At 41.7% G+C, this 13,128-nt stretch overlaps 1 protein-coding gene across 3 annotated transcripts in view; it reads left to right on the forward strand.

The window, feature by feature from the left end:
- The window catches only part of SGCG (sarcoglycan gamma), a 44,566-nt gene extending 33,669 nt beyond the window's left edge, over positions 1-10,897 (forward strand). For all 3 annotated transcript variants that reach the window (XM_033843486.2, XM_019936426.3, XM_073794950.1), the window contains 2 exons: positions 7,678-7,801; positions 10,153-10,897. In XM_033843486.2, the coding sequence (XP_033699377.1) occupies positions 7,678-7,801; positions 10,153-10,326 (298 nt within the window). In that variant the 3' untranslated portion in view covers positions 10,327-10,897. The remainder of the gene's footprint in view (positions 1-7,677; positions 7,802-10,152) is intronic.
- The last annotated feature ends 2,231 nt before the right edge of the window (positions 10,898-13,128 follow it).

Consider the following 13,128-nt stretch of genomic DNA (forward strand, 5'->3'; position numbering starts at 1 on the left):
GGTGCCCTCCTTCCCTTGGAGACCCCACGAATATCTGCTTGTCCTCACGCTTCAAGTCACATGCCACGCATGGGGCTACGGTTCGTGTGGTCCACAGACCCTTCGTTCTTCCCTGGAGAGCATCAGCTGAGGCAAACACTGCACGTTTTAGTGAAAGAGGACGGTGTCTTATATGGGCTTGAAAGTTGCAAAAAGCGTTCTTAAAAATCTCAGTTTACCTTACATTTTTTAAATATGTGCACTGTTAGTAGAGACAAGAATGTTATAAAACCGAGAGCTTGACGGATTCATATACGCAAAAAAGTTGATATATCTTTTTCTCAATTGTGGCAAAATGCACACAATATAAAATTTGCCACCTTAACCACTTTCAAGCGTACCGTTCACAAGTCTAAGCTATGCGTATTGTTGTGCAGCCGTCCCCCGCCTCCATCTCCAGCATTCTTTACATTTTGCAAAACTGAAACTCTGTGCCCATTAAACGCTAACTCCCCATTTCCCTGCAACCCCTGCAAACCACCATCCGAGCCTCTGTCTCTGTGAGTTTGAGGACTCTGGGCACCTCATTTAAATGGAATCAAACAGTATTTGTCTTCTGTGACTGGATTATTTCACTTAGCACAATATCCCCAACCTTTGGTATATCTTTACATCCTAGCAGAGTATATAACGTCACCCAGTTCCATATATAAGTTTATTCTTTATACAGAGTCTCTGTGTGACTGTATTTCACTTTATTACTAGGCTACTGAATGTTCTTTGCTGCTGTAACTGTTTATTCCAATAGTATATTTGTATTTTATAACAAAAACAAATAATATTTTTAAAAACAAATGTCTTAAAGTCTACAATGTCACTTAAAATCACGTTTCGAATTTGAACTTGAAAAATATTCAGGAGACAATTAACATGTTAACATATTACGTATAATAGGGAATAATGTACAGTAGGAATCCCAGCTTTACAGACAAGCCTGGTGACCTTGGCCAAACTAACCTTTTGAAGCTATTTTTTTCTCATATATAAAACATTGATAGGGACTTTGCTGGCAGTCCAGTGGTTAAGACTTCGCCTTCCAATGCGGGGAGTGTGGGTTTGATCCCTGGTCAGGGAGCTAAGATCCCCACGGATGTCTCATAGCCAAAAAACCAAAACATAAAACAGAAGCAATATTGCAACAAATTCAATAAAAGACTTTAAAAATGGTCCACATCAAAAAAAAATCTTTAAAAAAAGTTGTTAGTAATGCACATCTCAGAGTGTTCTAGGAAAGATTTAATAAGCTATTAAGTTAAAAATATTTTTTCTAAACTGAAAGTGGAATACAAATAATCATTTTTATTATCAAGTAGATATTCACACAAAATGGAATTGGGGTTAGGAAATTCAGCATTTCTCTTAATTTTAATGTCTAATTAAATATTCATCAAAAGCAAATGAGAGTTCAATTCATCTTACCCACTTAGAGAACATTGGCAGCATAAAAATACATTGTGACAATTAAATTATAACAATTTCATTGATTTTGATAAAGGACCATAAGATTAATATTACAGAATTATTATAGTTAAGGGAAAAGAACATTTTATTTTCCTAGGAGAGGAAAATGATTCAATATCTTTAAAAAATAATCCCATTAAAACCATTTTGGAATTATAAAATAATGTAAATTGTAGAGATGCCAAGCCACTCTTTGAAATAAATGTCACTATTTTAAAATTACAGGTCTCAAAATTAAACAATTCATCATACGTTTTCCCATTAGGAAATAAATCTGCTGGCTTCTACAGCAGTCCCTTACTAAAAAAGAAATGGCAGAAGGGTATTATTCTCTGGCTTTCTAAAGGGTGATACTAAGCAAGGGTTACATAACCCAAATGTTACAACAAAAGTGATTGAGAATGTAACGAAATTGTAAGGAATTGCTTACAATAAGGAATGAGGTTTGGATGGAAGACGTGAACTAATATGTACTGAATGCCCCACGGTCAGGAAAGGTGCGGTCACGTAATTTGTCTCGTTTACTCATCAATTCGATCCCCATCTTATAAAAGAGAACGCTGAGGTCTAGATAGTAGTGCGTTCTAAGGCACAAAGGAAAACCATGTAACCAACTCATGACTTAACTTCAGCTCTGACCCCAAGCCCATCCATATACCCTCTGTTCCCTCTTCCTACCATGCAAGTGAACCCGTCACTGATTTATTCTTTGATTTACTACCAGGCTCCACTGATGGAGTACACGAGAGTCGTATTTTCTTCTGTAAGTTCTTGCCGTAAACTGTCTTTCCCTTTTTATTTCTGTCCAGTAGCATTACTGTTGCTGGCCTGAGTAAAGTAAAAAGATATTCCTGGAATAGCATAACTGACCCATGAAAACTTTGAATGTGGATTTTGTTGGGTTAAGATCATGAGGCATTTATAAAAAGATCTCTGAAATATACACGTTTAAATATCACAATTCAAATTTTGGTCTTTGCTCAAATTGTAGTCATGAAAGGGTAACAATTATTATTTTAGTTAAGACAAAAATATAATTAACTTGTATTTAAGCTAGATTTACATTTCTTATGGCAAAATCATCCTCAAAAAAAGGGTGAACTCTGACATACTGTTTTAAAGCTACTTCTCATTCACACGATATAATTCCATCTTTTTTTTTAATTTAGTGAAAATGTATTAAGTGTATTTATATGCCAGAGGCTATGATAGATGTTGGTTCTACAGTGATAAAAGGCATGGTCCCTGACCTTAGTGAGTTTAAAGTCTATTGAGAAAAGAAACATGCAAACAAGTTAAAACAACATAATTCTTTGCTATGATGAAGGTACAAATTATAGTGAGAGCATAAGAAAAAGAGCATGAATTCTTCAGGGTGATCTGAGATGAAATCACAGATAAGGAGGCACGTGAACTGAAACTTAAGCAATCAGTAGATGTGGATACGGTAGGGTAAACGGCAAAGCCTCTGCAACCCAATAGGGATGTGACGTGATTAAATATGTTATTATTCGTAAATTTGTGGAAACAATGCCTAGCACGCAGTCAGTAATATATATGTGTCCTCATTACTTAAGTAAAATGAGCAGACATGGAAATATCTGTTCCTGTTTCAAACACTTGTAAATATTGGTTTGCTTAATAAGAGTTTATAAATATTGCTCAACTAGAAACCAAGGAAAGCTAGTTCCCAGGTCCCAGTAATAAAGAGGAAATTCATGGTCAGAGCACAGGAGAAGCTAGGTCAAGGGTACGCAGGGAGAAATCAGGATCCCATAGAGATTAGGGGCTGGGACTTTAATATTTTATGGGGACTGAGATTCTAACGTATAGCCTAGTGTATATGAAATGCCCAAACTGAGATATCTCATAAATCTTGGCCTCTGTGAAACAGGTATTTCAATTTACCTACTAGCCCAAGGATGCTGCAAGAAAGTTGCTATCTTGGGCTATGGGTTGAAAAAGTTACCCAGGAGAAATCATGAGTTGCGAGCATTAGGAGGACTAAATCCACACTACCTCATTGTGCAGGAGCTCTAAGCTGGAAAATTAACATTAAAAACTGCACCAAGGGCTTCCCTGGTGGTGCAGTGGTTGAGAGTGTGCCTGCCGATGCAGGGGACATGGGTTCGTGTCCCGGTCCGGGAAGATCCCACATGCCGCGGAGCGGCTGGGCCCGTGAGCCATGGCCGCTGAGCCTGCGCGTCCGGAGCCTGTGCTCCGCAACGGGAGAGGCCACAGCAGTGAGAGGCCTGCGTACCGCAAAAAAAAAAAAAAAAAAAAAAAATTGCACCAAGTCTATAAACCAATAGTGATAAAAAAAAAAAAAGAGAGAGAGAGAGAGAGAGAAACTACATTGAAGATATTAATGGCATAAAAACACTCATGGAAAAAAAAAATCTTGCTGAAGATGAGCTTACTAAAAGAAGAAGAAAAAGGCAAATGAATAAGGAATTGAACTACCGTGGGGAAGAATTAGCAGCCACTTCAGGTTACCCCTGAAACTCCAAGTAGTAGAGCAAAACAAAGAGATTTTAAAACAGGTATGAATAAAAGGCTCAAAGAGAAAGAAAAAAAAACCAACTTGAATACAAAGGTAAGGCAAAGACAAGATGAAAACAGAATATTTGGAAAATAACAAAAAGAAGTTCTAGGAATGAGAGATTGAGTAATTAAAATCAGTGGCAGCCAGAACTTGGCTTCTCATACCGTTCTCCAACAAAAGGAATCAGGATTCTTTGGAGAAATCCTTGGCTCATTCTAGGACTGGGAATGTAGATGAATTTAGAGCATCTTATAGCCAATAAGTAAGAAATGCTCAAAAACCCAAACAATGAGGGTATGTCAGAAGGAACACAGGCGTCAACTCTAGGTTGGCAGGTATCAAATCTCCATGATTTTTAGATTCGTTTAAAAAAATAACCATGTTTATAATGTGGAAGAAATTACATCTTTTGCAGATACTTAAATGTATGATAGAACATTTAGATGTTAACTTAAAATATGTAACGGGTGCCTCGTTTTTCAAAATTCTTTTAGAACAGCCATGAAGCGCACTGCTTGGTTTTCTGTTCTACCAGGTTTTGGAATGTGTGGGTTTCGGGGATGAACGTACTCAGTTTCACCAACTTGGCCTGAACAAACTGTTTTACCAAACTTGGCCAACGTACACCTCAGAGTGCTTGCAATGATGTCTAATTCATGAGCAGTAAGAGTTGGTCTTTCCTCACGTTTTTACCAATATTCGGCACTGTCGGAGTTTATGATAGTTTTCATCTGATGTGTGTTATATTGTGTGATTTTACTTTCTGTTTCCCTGATGACTAGTGTGGTTAAGCATCTTTCATATTTTTATTTTGTTATTAAGGTTGCTTCTTCTGTGAATTGACTCTTCATCTCTTTGCTTCTTTAATTACTTTTCAAAATGGATTTGTAGGGATTAAAATATATACATATTCAGAATATTAGCCTTTTTCCTATTATATTTCTATTAATTTTTAATGTTTATGTACTGAAATTTATTAATCATTTCTTTTCTTACTTCTGGATTTTAAGCCATAATTAAAAGACTTTCCCTACAGGAAGAGAAACTCGCCAGCCACGTTTCTTGTACGGCTTTCTCTCTTACATTTGGATCGCTGATCCACTTGGAGTTTATTCTTGTATGAGGTACAGATACAAGGATGTGGGTCTAATTTTCTCTCTTCCAGCTGGCCAACCAGGTGCCAGCAACTGCATTATTATGTAGCTGCCGCCACAATTTGAAATGCAGCCTTTATCATGTATAAGATTTCCCTGTGCATCTGGGTCTGTTTCCGCAGCTTCTACTCTATCCTGCTCAGCTGTCTATTCAGGTCCAAGTACCAACTTTGTTACTCAAATAAACTTTAAAAGGTATTTCAGTGTCTGGTAGGGCTAGCCACACACAGACACACATACGCACATACACGTACACATACACACATACATATATACACATACACACGTACACGTACACATACATACACATATATACAAACGTACACATATACACACATACACACACATACACACAGATGTACACATACACAGATACACACAAACACACACACAACACACACATACACACACTCTTGCAGCTTTTCCCTTTCACCCTTTCTGTCTGCTGTTGCTTATTTTCCCACATGAACGTGAGGTCTTTGATATCCGGCCACTGTTGAACGCGTTCACAGAGAGGTGCACTTCAGAGCATTCTAATCTCAGCCGTTTGGGTAAAATGTGTCTACACCTGTGCTGCACTGAAACGTTTCATCTTCAAGGATAGAAATGACGCAAAGGGGACGAAGGTTGTTCTCCCAGGAGTATCGCAGTATAATGCCGTTAACAGCTAGTCACAGGGCCTGTTGAGGTCGTTTGCGGTTTGAGAACTGGTCTTTGAAGCAGACTCACCCTCACCACGGTCCCTGGAACAGGCCCGACCTGTGCAGTTGCTCACCCATCCACCTCCCTCCCCTGCCTTCCCTCCCCTCTCCTTTCTTTCTCTCTGGCAGGAGAAATGCAGGCAGTTAGCAAAGTCAGAAGGGGCCCGCGATCAGCAGACCAGGCTCATGAAGATACAGCGTGTTTCCCCAACACCTAAACCCAACAGAATTTGACCAGTAAATTCTAGGAATGTCTGTTTCCTCTCACTCAAAGTAATATTTTAAAATGTGTAACAGATCAGGTCTTACATACTGAGATGTACATAAGGAAGCTTTGTTTTCCATAACAAATAGTGGTAGACAAGAAACTTGCTGATCAAAGGGAACAATCCACGTGATTTAGAAGTCGATCAATACTACTCAGCCATAAAAAAGAATGAAATGATGCCATTTGCAGCAACATGGATGCAACTAGAGATTATCATACCAAGTGAAGTAAGTCAGACAAAGAAAGACAAAAACCATATGATATCACTTGTATGTGGAATCTAAAATATGACACAAATGAACTTATCTACAAAACAGAAACAGCCTCACAGACATAGAGAAGAGACTGGCGGTTGCCAAGGGGGATGGGGGGGTGGGGGAGGGGGATTGGGAGTTTGAGATTAGCAGGTGCAAACTATTATATATAGAATGGATAAAAACAAGGCCCTACTGTTTAGCACAGGGAACTATATTCAATATCCTATGATAAACCATAATGGAAAGGAATATTAAAAATAATATATGTATGTATAACTGAGTCACTTTGCTGTACAGCAGAAATTAACACAGCATTGTAAGTCAACTCGACTTCAATTTTAAAGAATTGTAAAAGTTGATCAGTCAGTCAGTTCAGCAGCAAATTCATGACCAGGCCCTTCTCTCCTCTTAAACGTCACCCTTTCTGTCTCCTGCCCCCCTCCACCTTGTGTTCTCCTTCTTGTGGAGCTTTACACATTTCAAGGAAGTCGCCCTTTCAGCTTTTGGTTGAGTCAGGTTGGAGCAGCTGAAAAACCTGTCCAGTGATCACGTTGTGCCTTCTGGTGGAAACTCAGTCTTTTCCAGGCGGAGGCAAATAAGAGAATTTTTCTGCTCCTGTGTTCCTGGTTCTGTATCTGTGTTTGACTACGTCCCAAGGAGATGCTGAGACGTTTTACAAAAACAACGCCAGCGGAGGCCAGTCTCCACCCTGTCAACTCCATTAATTCAGTATTTTTCCAAAAGAAATCTTTGCATCTGCCCTGTAATCTTCCTAAATGAAAAAAAAAAAAAGCAAACAACACCTAGAGTCCAGATTTACATCCTATTTTGTGAACGTGTTAGCAGATGTACGCGTTGCCCTTAAATTTCTCTTTTTCCCGAAGAAGTTTGTATTTTGGCTAAAAAATAGTTTTCCAGAGATATTCACCAATAGCATTTTCTTCTGCTGTGGTGTGCCAGAGTGCTAACCACGCCGTCAAAGCTACTGCACAGGGCTAGGACTGTCTAGTGTTTGCATCTGTCTTCAGAGGATGCTAATTTCATGGACTCCATTGATGGGAAGTTAAAATTCTTTACTGCACTTTATTTCTGGATTTATCAATGAGTAACGTGCCCTATGTTAGCATTCAAGAATGAGTGAAAATACCATATGCCTTACTGATTATATTTTCTATGCTAAGCCCTTGGTTGGGGGATTCCTGGGGTGGCTGTTTCTTATGCTATTTTTCCTGGTTTCTCTCCCTCATTTCAGACTAGAATCCCCGACACGGAGTCTCAGCATGGACGCCCCGAAAGGCGTTCATATTCAAGCTGCTGCAGGGAAAATCGAGGCCCTTTCCCAGATGGACATCGTTCTTCACAGCAGTGATGGGACAGTGAGTCCAATAGATGGGGGCGGGGTGGGCCTCCCGTTGCACAAGCCTCACGTCCCCTGAGCACGAATGACACGCTTGTCCGTTAAGGCATCGGCATAGTAAATTTATGGTAGTTTGTAAAGAAACGTCATGAAAGGCATAGCACAGAAAATGTGAAAGGAAGGAGAAGACAATTTAGCACTGAAAGAAGGGCCAAGAAAGGTTAAAATCATTCTGTGTTGGATCCAGACTGCTTTGTTTGGTATTTGTGCTGTCGAGTCTCTTGTTGTTGTCAGCTTTGAAAAAGTACTAGACTCTCAGAGCTTACAGAGAACATCAGTGCTGTCACTTCCTGGTGAGCCAACTGCCCTCAGTAGGGCTGTCACTAGGAGTTACCTGTGACAACCGTCATCTGTTACTGCCAGGGGTGCTCGCTCGCACCAAGTTCTGGGTAAGCGAAAATTAAATATGAAAAGTAAGAGCTACAGGAAGAAAAAACCCGGAACCTCAGGTCCAGAAATAAAACATCGCTGATACGAACTGTGGCTATAACGGGCAGCAGGGTACAGGCTCCCCACTATTGACCTTTCTAGTGCGAGACCAGTTTGCCAATTACTGTGTGAATTCAGGGACGTTAACAGGCCTCTCTGGGCCTACCCCCTCAATGGTCAAGTACAGGAACTAGTATTTACATCAGAGTGTCACAGGGTTATGAGACCTCAGTGCGGTAAGATAGCTTTGAAATGATACTAATTTAATAGTAAGAGGGAGGTGTTGTTAAGGCAGCCCCTGAGTACACAGGACCCTCGAGGGCAGCCCGCTGGTGGGAAACCAAAGTCATCAGGCGAAGCCCCTGCAGGTTGTAACTTACAAAGTTTTGATGCATGGAGCAGGTAAATGCAAAAGTGGAAGCCAGGAATTTTGGAATCTTTTTACTAAATCATAATGTCACTACGTACTGAAAGCGTGTTACCTTGAAAAAAATCTATACTGATCTTAGTTTTGAAATAATATTACTTATTTTCATGAATTGGGTGTCGTTTTACAAGTAGCACTCAGCCCGACCCGTACTTGAAGTTGATACCCCTTATTACTGGGAGCTAGTTCAAAGTGAAGAGATGTCTGGCCTCCCAGAAAATATTCTCCCAAAAAGGCAAATGAAGATGAACAACAAAGCAGTATATGGACCATCAGTGATCAGAGTTTGCTGGAAGGACAGGAAAAAAAAATAACTAGAAAAAAATTAACCAATTAACCAGGAAAAAGGAGAAAGGAGAAGCCAGCAAGTTAGGGAAAAGCAAAGAACTGGGCAGAACCCAAAGCATTAGATAATAACCTGAATAGGTTCTGCTCTAAAAAAATAAGACCCACTTGACTTCCTCCTCTGACAGTGACCCAGACCCCAGGGCAAAGCCTGCCTATCACGCATGTGTACTGTCACCCACCGCTTCCATGAAGAGGTCAGCATCCCGAGAGGGGACGCAGACGCAAACGCCAGTTTATTAAGAGCTTGGAGTATACAGGATGAGAGCCACGTGAAACAAAGGAGGGGTCCGACCTTGTTGGCGACGAAGAATGTGGAACCTCCCCAAACAGGGTTTAATTCCTTCTGATAAGTGAGCGCCCTGGTCAGGCTTGTCTGCTCTGTGTGACCACACTTATTGCCTTAAGCTGTCAGATCACCAGATCTCAATAAATGGCCATTTGTTTGTATTTCAGTTCAACTAAACCTCGATAGGAACAAAAAAATCCAGTGGCTTTCATCTTATTTTAGTCGTCTGTGTGTCTACTGCCTTCCTGCATTTCATAGAAGGCAGTAGAGTTTCAAATCGTATTTTAAAAGCTGGGGAAATGGTTGACAGCTATTAGGATGAATTTAATTGCCTCTCACAGGAAAATAAAATCAGGAGAAATTCCAACAATCACAGGTTAAAATGACTAAGATGAATCTACTTCTGTGGCTTGTATCAAATACTTTATCCTGATAGGGAGGAGAAGCTGAAGGTCAAAGTGGAACACAAGGTAAATGTGAATCAGGCAAAGATTGTATTATTTGGGTCAAATAATTCTGAAAGGTCTGCATAAAAGTGTCGCATCATACGTTTTTCTAGCTCGCCTAGCACAACGAGTAAAAGAAAAAAATGACTTCCTCCAGTTCCTAAGGACTATTTATCCCCTGCCTGGATGTAAACTAGAAATAGGCTTTTAAGGAATCAGATTAATTGTAATAGGATTTCGGTCAAGCCAGATGCCTACTTCATTTTCTCTGCAGAGAAAGAGCGAATTTGTTTGGAACGATTTGAGCATTTAATTTCGTGCTTGTTGCGTCCATTCCTCCTTGACCACTTCATCTCTCGTTCTCTCCCAAGCAGCTTGTGCTCGATGCTGAAACCATGTGTTTACCCAAGTTGGCTCAGGGGACTCAGGGTCCCGCAAGCAGCTTGCAGGGACTCTACGAAATCTGTGCGTGTCCAGATGGGAAGCTTTACCTGTCTGTGGCCGGCGTGGGTACCACATGCCACGAGAACAGTCACATCTGCCTCTAAACCAGGGGCGTCTTCCACGGAGCTACCTGCCTCGTTTCGGTGAGCTTTGGAGTGCTGACCTCAAGCCTTCACACCTGGAGCAACTCGACAAAGTAAAGCTGAGTTGGCGCATGGAAAGGAAGTAGGACCTGCTTTCGAAAGGAGCTCAGAAAGAAAAATGTACCAGTGCAAGTGTTCCCATGAAACTCCATGATCTCAAAGTGGCAGCTGGACCTTAGACACAAAAGTCAAAGGACTATCAGGAGAATGTGTTGATTCCACTAGACTGATTCATTTCCATCAGAACCATTGTGACTTTCCCTTTCTTGTACGCGTCGATCTACAGTGAAATATTGAACTGCTGTGTGGAATATCAGCTGTGGGTATCTGACTCCCCATGAGAGTAGCTGTGGTCCTGCTGAGGTGGCGCGAGAGTTCCATGAGGTTTTCCTCTGTAAAACCTGTAAGTGCTCTCTTCGTTTTAATGCAACGTGTGTCAGGTTTCACAAGAAAATCTTCAAGTTTTGGAGGGACGTTAAGGCTGATTTGATTTTCAATATGTAGTCAGAGGAATAAATTATACAAAACCATGCTTTCTTTATATAGTCAATGAGCAATGAAAATCAACGTACATTTTTCACAGACTTCACAGTTTGTCTTACTTTCTTTAATCCTCATAACTCTTTGTGGTAGGTACTACTTTTCCCCCAGTTACTGGTGATAAAAAAGGTTCCGATGAGACAAGTCACAAGGTCACACAGTATCTGTTAAAATTAAACTAAACTGTGACCCTGCATTTCCACATCGGTTTTCACTTCAGACAACTTTGACCTGTGTCTCATTCCATCCGCGGCACCAGTCTACCTGATACCTGCGCAGATGGGCTGGTGCTCGCTTGACAAGTGGAGAAACTAAAGTCCAAAGGGGTTTGTCACCCACCATAATCGCACCACGAGTAGGCAGGGGCTCCCAGGTGCCCAGCAGGCATGCTTACCTGACGGGACAGGTGAGGGACCAGGTGGGACCTCACGGAGTCAGCCTCTCACACTCACCGTCGGCTGTGTGATGTGTATTTGCATCCGGGGGGCACACTGAACCCAGGAGCTGACGGGACAGGTGAGGGACCAGGTGGGCCCTCACGGAGTCAGCCTCTCACACTCACCGTCGGCTGTGTGATGTGTGTTTGCATCCGGGGGGCACACTGAACCCAGGAGCTGACGGGACAGGTGAGGGACCAGGTGGGCCCTCACGGAGTCAGCCTCTCACACTCGCCGTCGGCTGTGTGATGTGTGTTTGCATCCGGGGGGCACACTGAACCCAGGAGCTGACGGGACAGGTGAGGGACCAGGTGGGCCCTCACGGAGTCAGCCTCTCACACTCGCCGTCGGCTGTGTGATGTGTGTTTGCATCCGGGGGGCACACTGAACCCAGGAGCACGTTGGTTTTGTAGAGGCCACTCACTCACTCTGTAAAATGCCCTTCGGCACACAGAGCCATGGGTGTCGGTTTTGGTTTGTGGTTTAACCAGTTGTTAGCATTAAAATCCCCACATGGCACAAGACATGGTGGGACCAACAGCACTGCAACTTCGGGGGTTTTTGTAATTTATTTATTTATTATTTATTTTTGGCTGCGTTGGGTCTTCGTTGCAGTGCGTGGGCTTTCTCTAGTTGCAGCGAGCGGGGGCTACTCTTCCTTGCAGTGTGCCGGCTTCTCATTGCAGTGGTTTCTCTTGTTGCGGAGCACGGGCTCTAGGCGTGTGGGCTTCAGTAGTTGTGGCTCACAGGCTCAGTAGTTGTGACTCACGGGCCCCAGAGCGCAGGCTCAGTAGTTGTGGTGCACGGGCTTAGTTGCTCCACGGCACGTGGGATTTTCCCGGACCAGGGCTCGAACCCGTGTCCCCTGCATTGGCAGGGGGATTCTTAACCACTGCACCACCAGGGACGCCCAGCACTGCAACTTTCTAATTAAAGGATTTATAACTATAAACACAACTTCAGTTTCACTTTCCACAGTCTCAGAACTGAGAGAAAAGTGAGTCTTTATTTCCAGTGCTGTTTTGACAAGGTGTTAACAGTGCAGCCCACTTCTGACGACTCCACGACTTTTAAATTACTAGTGTCATAAACACTTGAGATTACAAAACAAAAGTACAGTGTTTCCTAAGCAGTTAAGGGCAAACTCAGCTCTGAATATAATGCTCCTAGTTTCTGGGGGCGGGGGGGAGGGCTTTAGATTATAAATTGGTGTTTGCCTTTTCCATTTAGTTGAGTCCTGATTTTTAAAATTAATGTCTGCTTTCTTGCTCTAACATTCCTATTGTCATAGTAAATAATGTCGCCGTTTTTGTGTCATATGTACTTTCCTGTACCATGTCTGTGCAAAAGAAAAATGTCTTCCAGCCCAGTTGATGTAGATGGAACACAGGATCGCCATGGAACATTTCTAAACTAGTTTGGTTCTCATAGAACGTGTGTACATGTCAAAAAAAATGACGCCGATGATAAAGTGAGGTCGAGAAGAACAATCAAAGAGAAAGTATGGGGAATAGAACCTTTTAAACAAAAGGTGTAAATCAGATCTTTTTGCTCCTCTGCTATAATGGAATCCTCCCTAAAGTTGTTTCTAGCTTCATTCTGCAGAGTGATCAGGAATTTCTCCTTGCTTAGAATAAGAACTTTTAGATGGGCTGTATTCTAAGATGTGTTACATAAACCTGTCTTCTTAAGTACATTATACAGTGTAACTTAAATTTCCATTAAAGGTGCAAGGCCATGCTTATGAACGTACCCACGGATACACACGGATAGCCCTACACCCTAA

Source organism: Tursiops truncatus, chromosome 18 (assembly GCF_011762595.2).
Source record: "Tursiops truncatus isolate mTurTru1 chromosome 18, mTurTru1.mat.Y, whole genome shotgun sequence".
Taxonomy (NCBI): Eukaryota; Metazoa; Chordata; class Mammalia; order Artiodactyla; family Delphinidae; genus Tursiops; species Tursiops truncatus.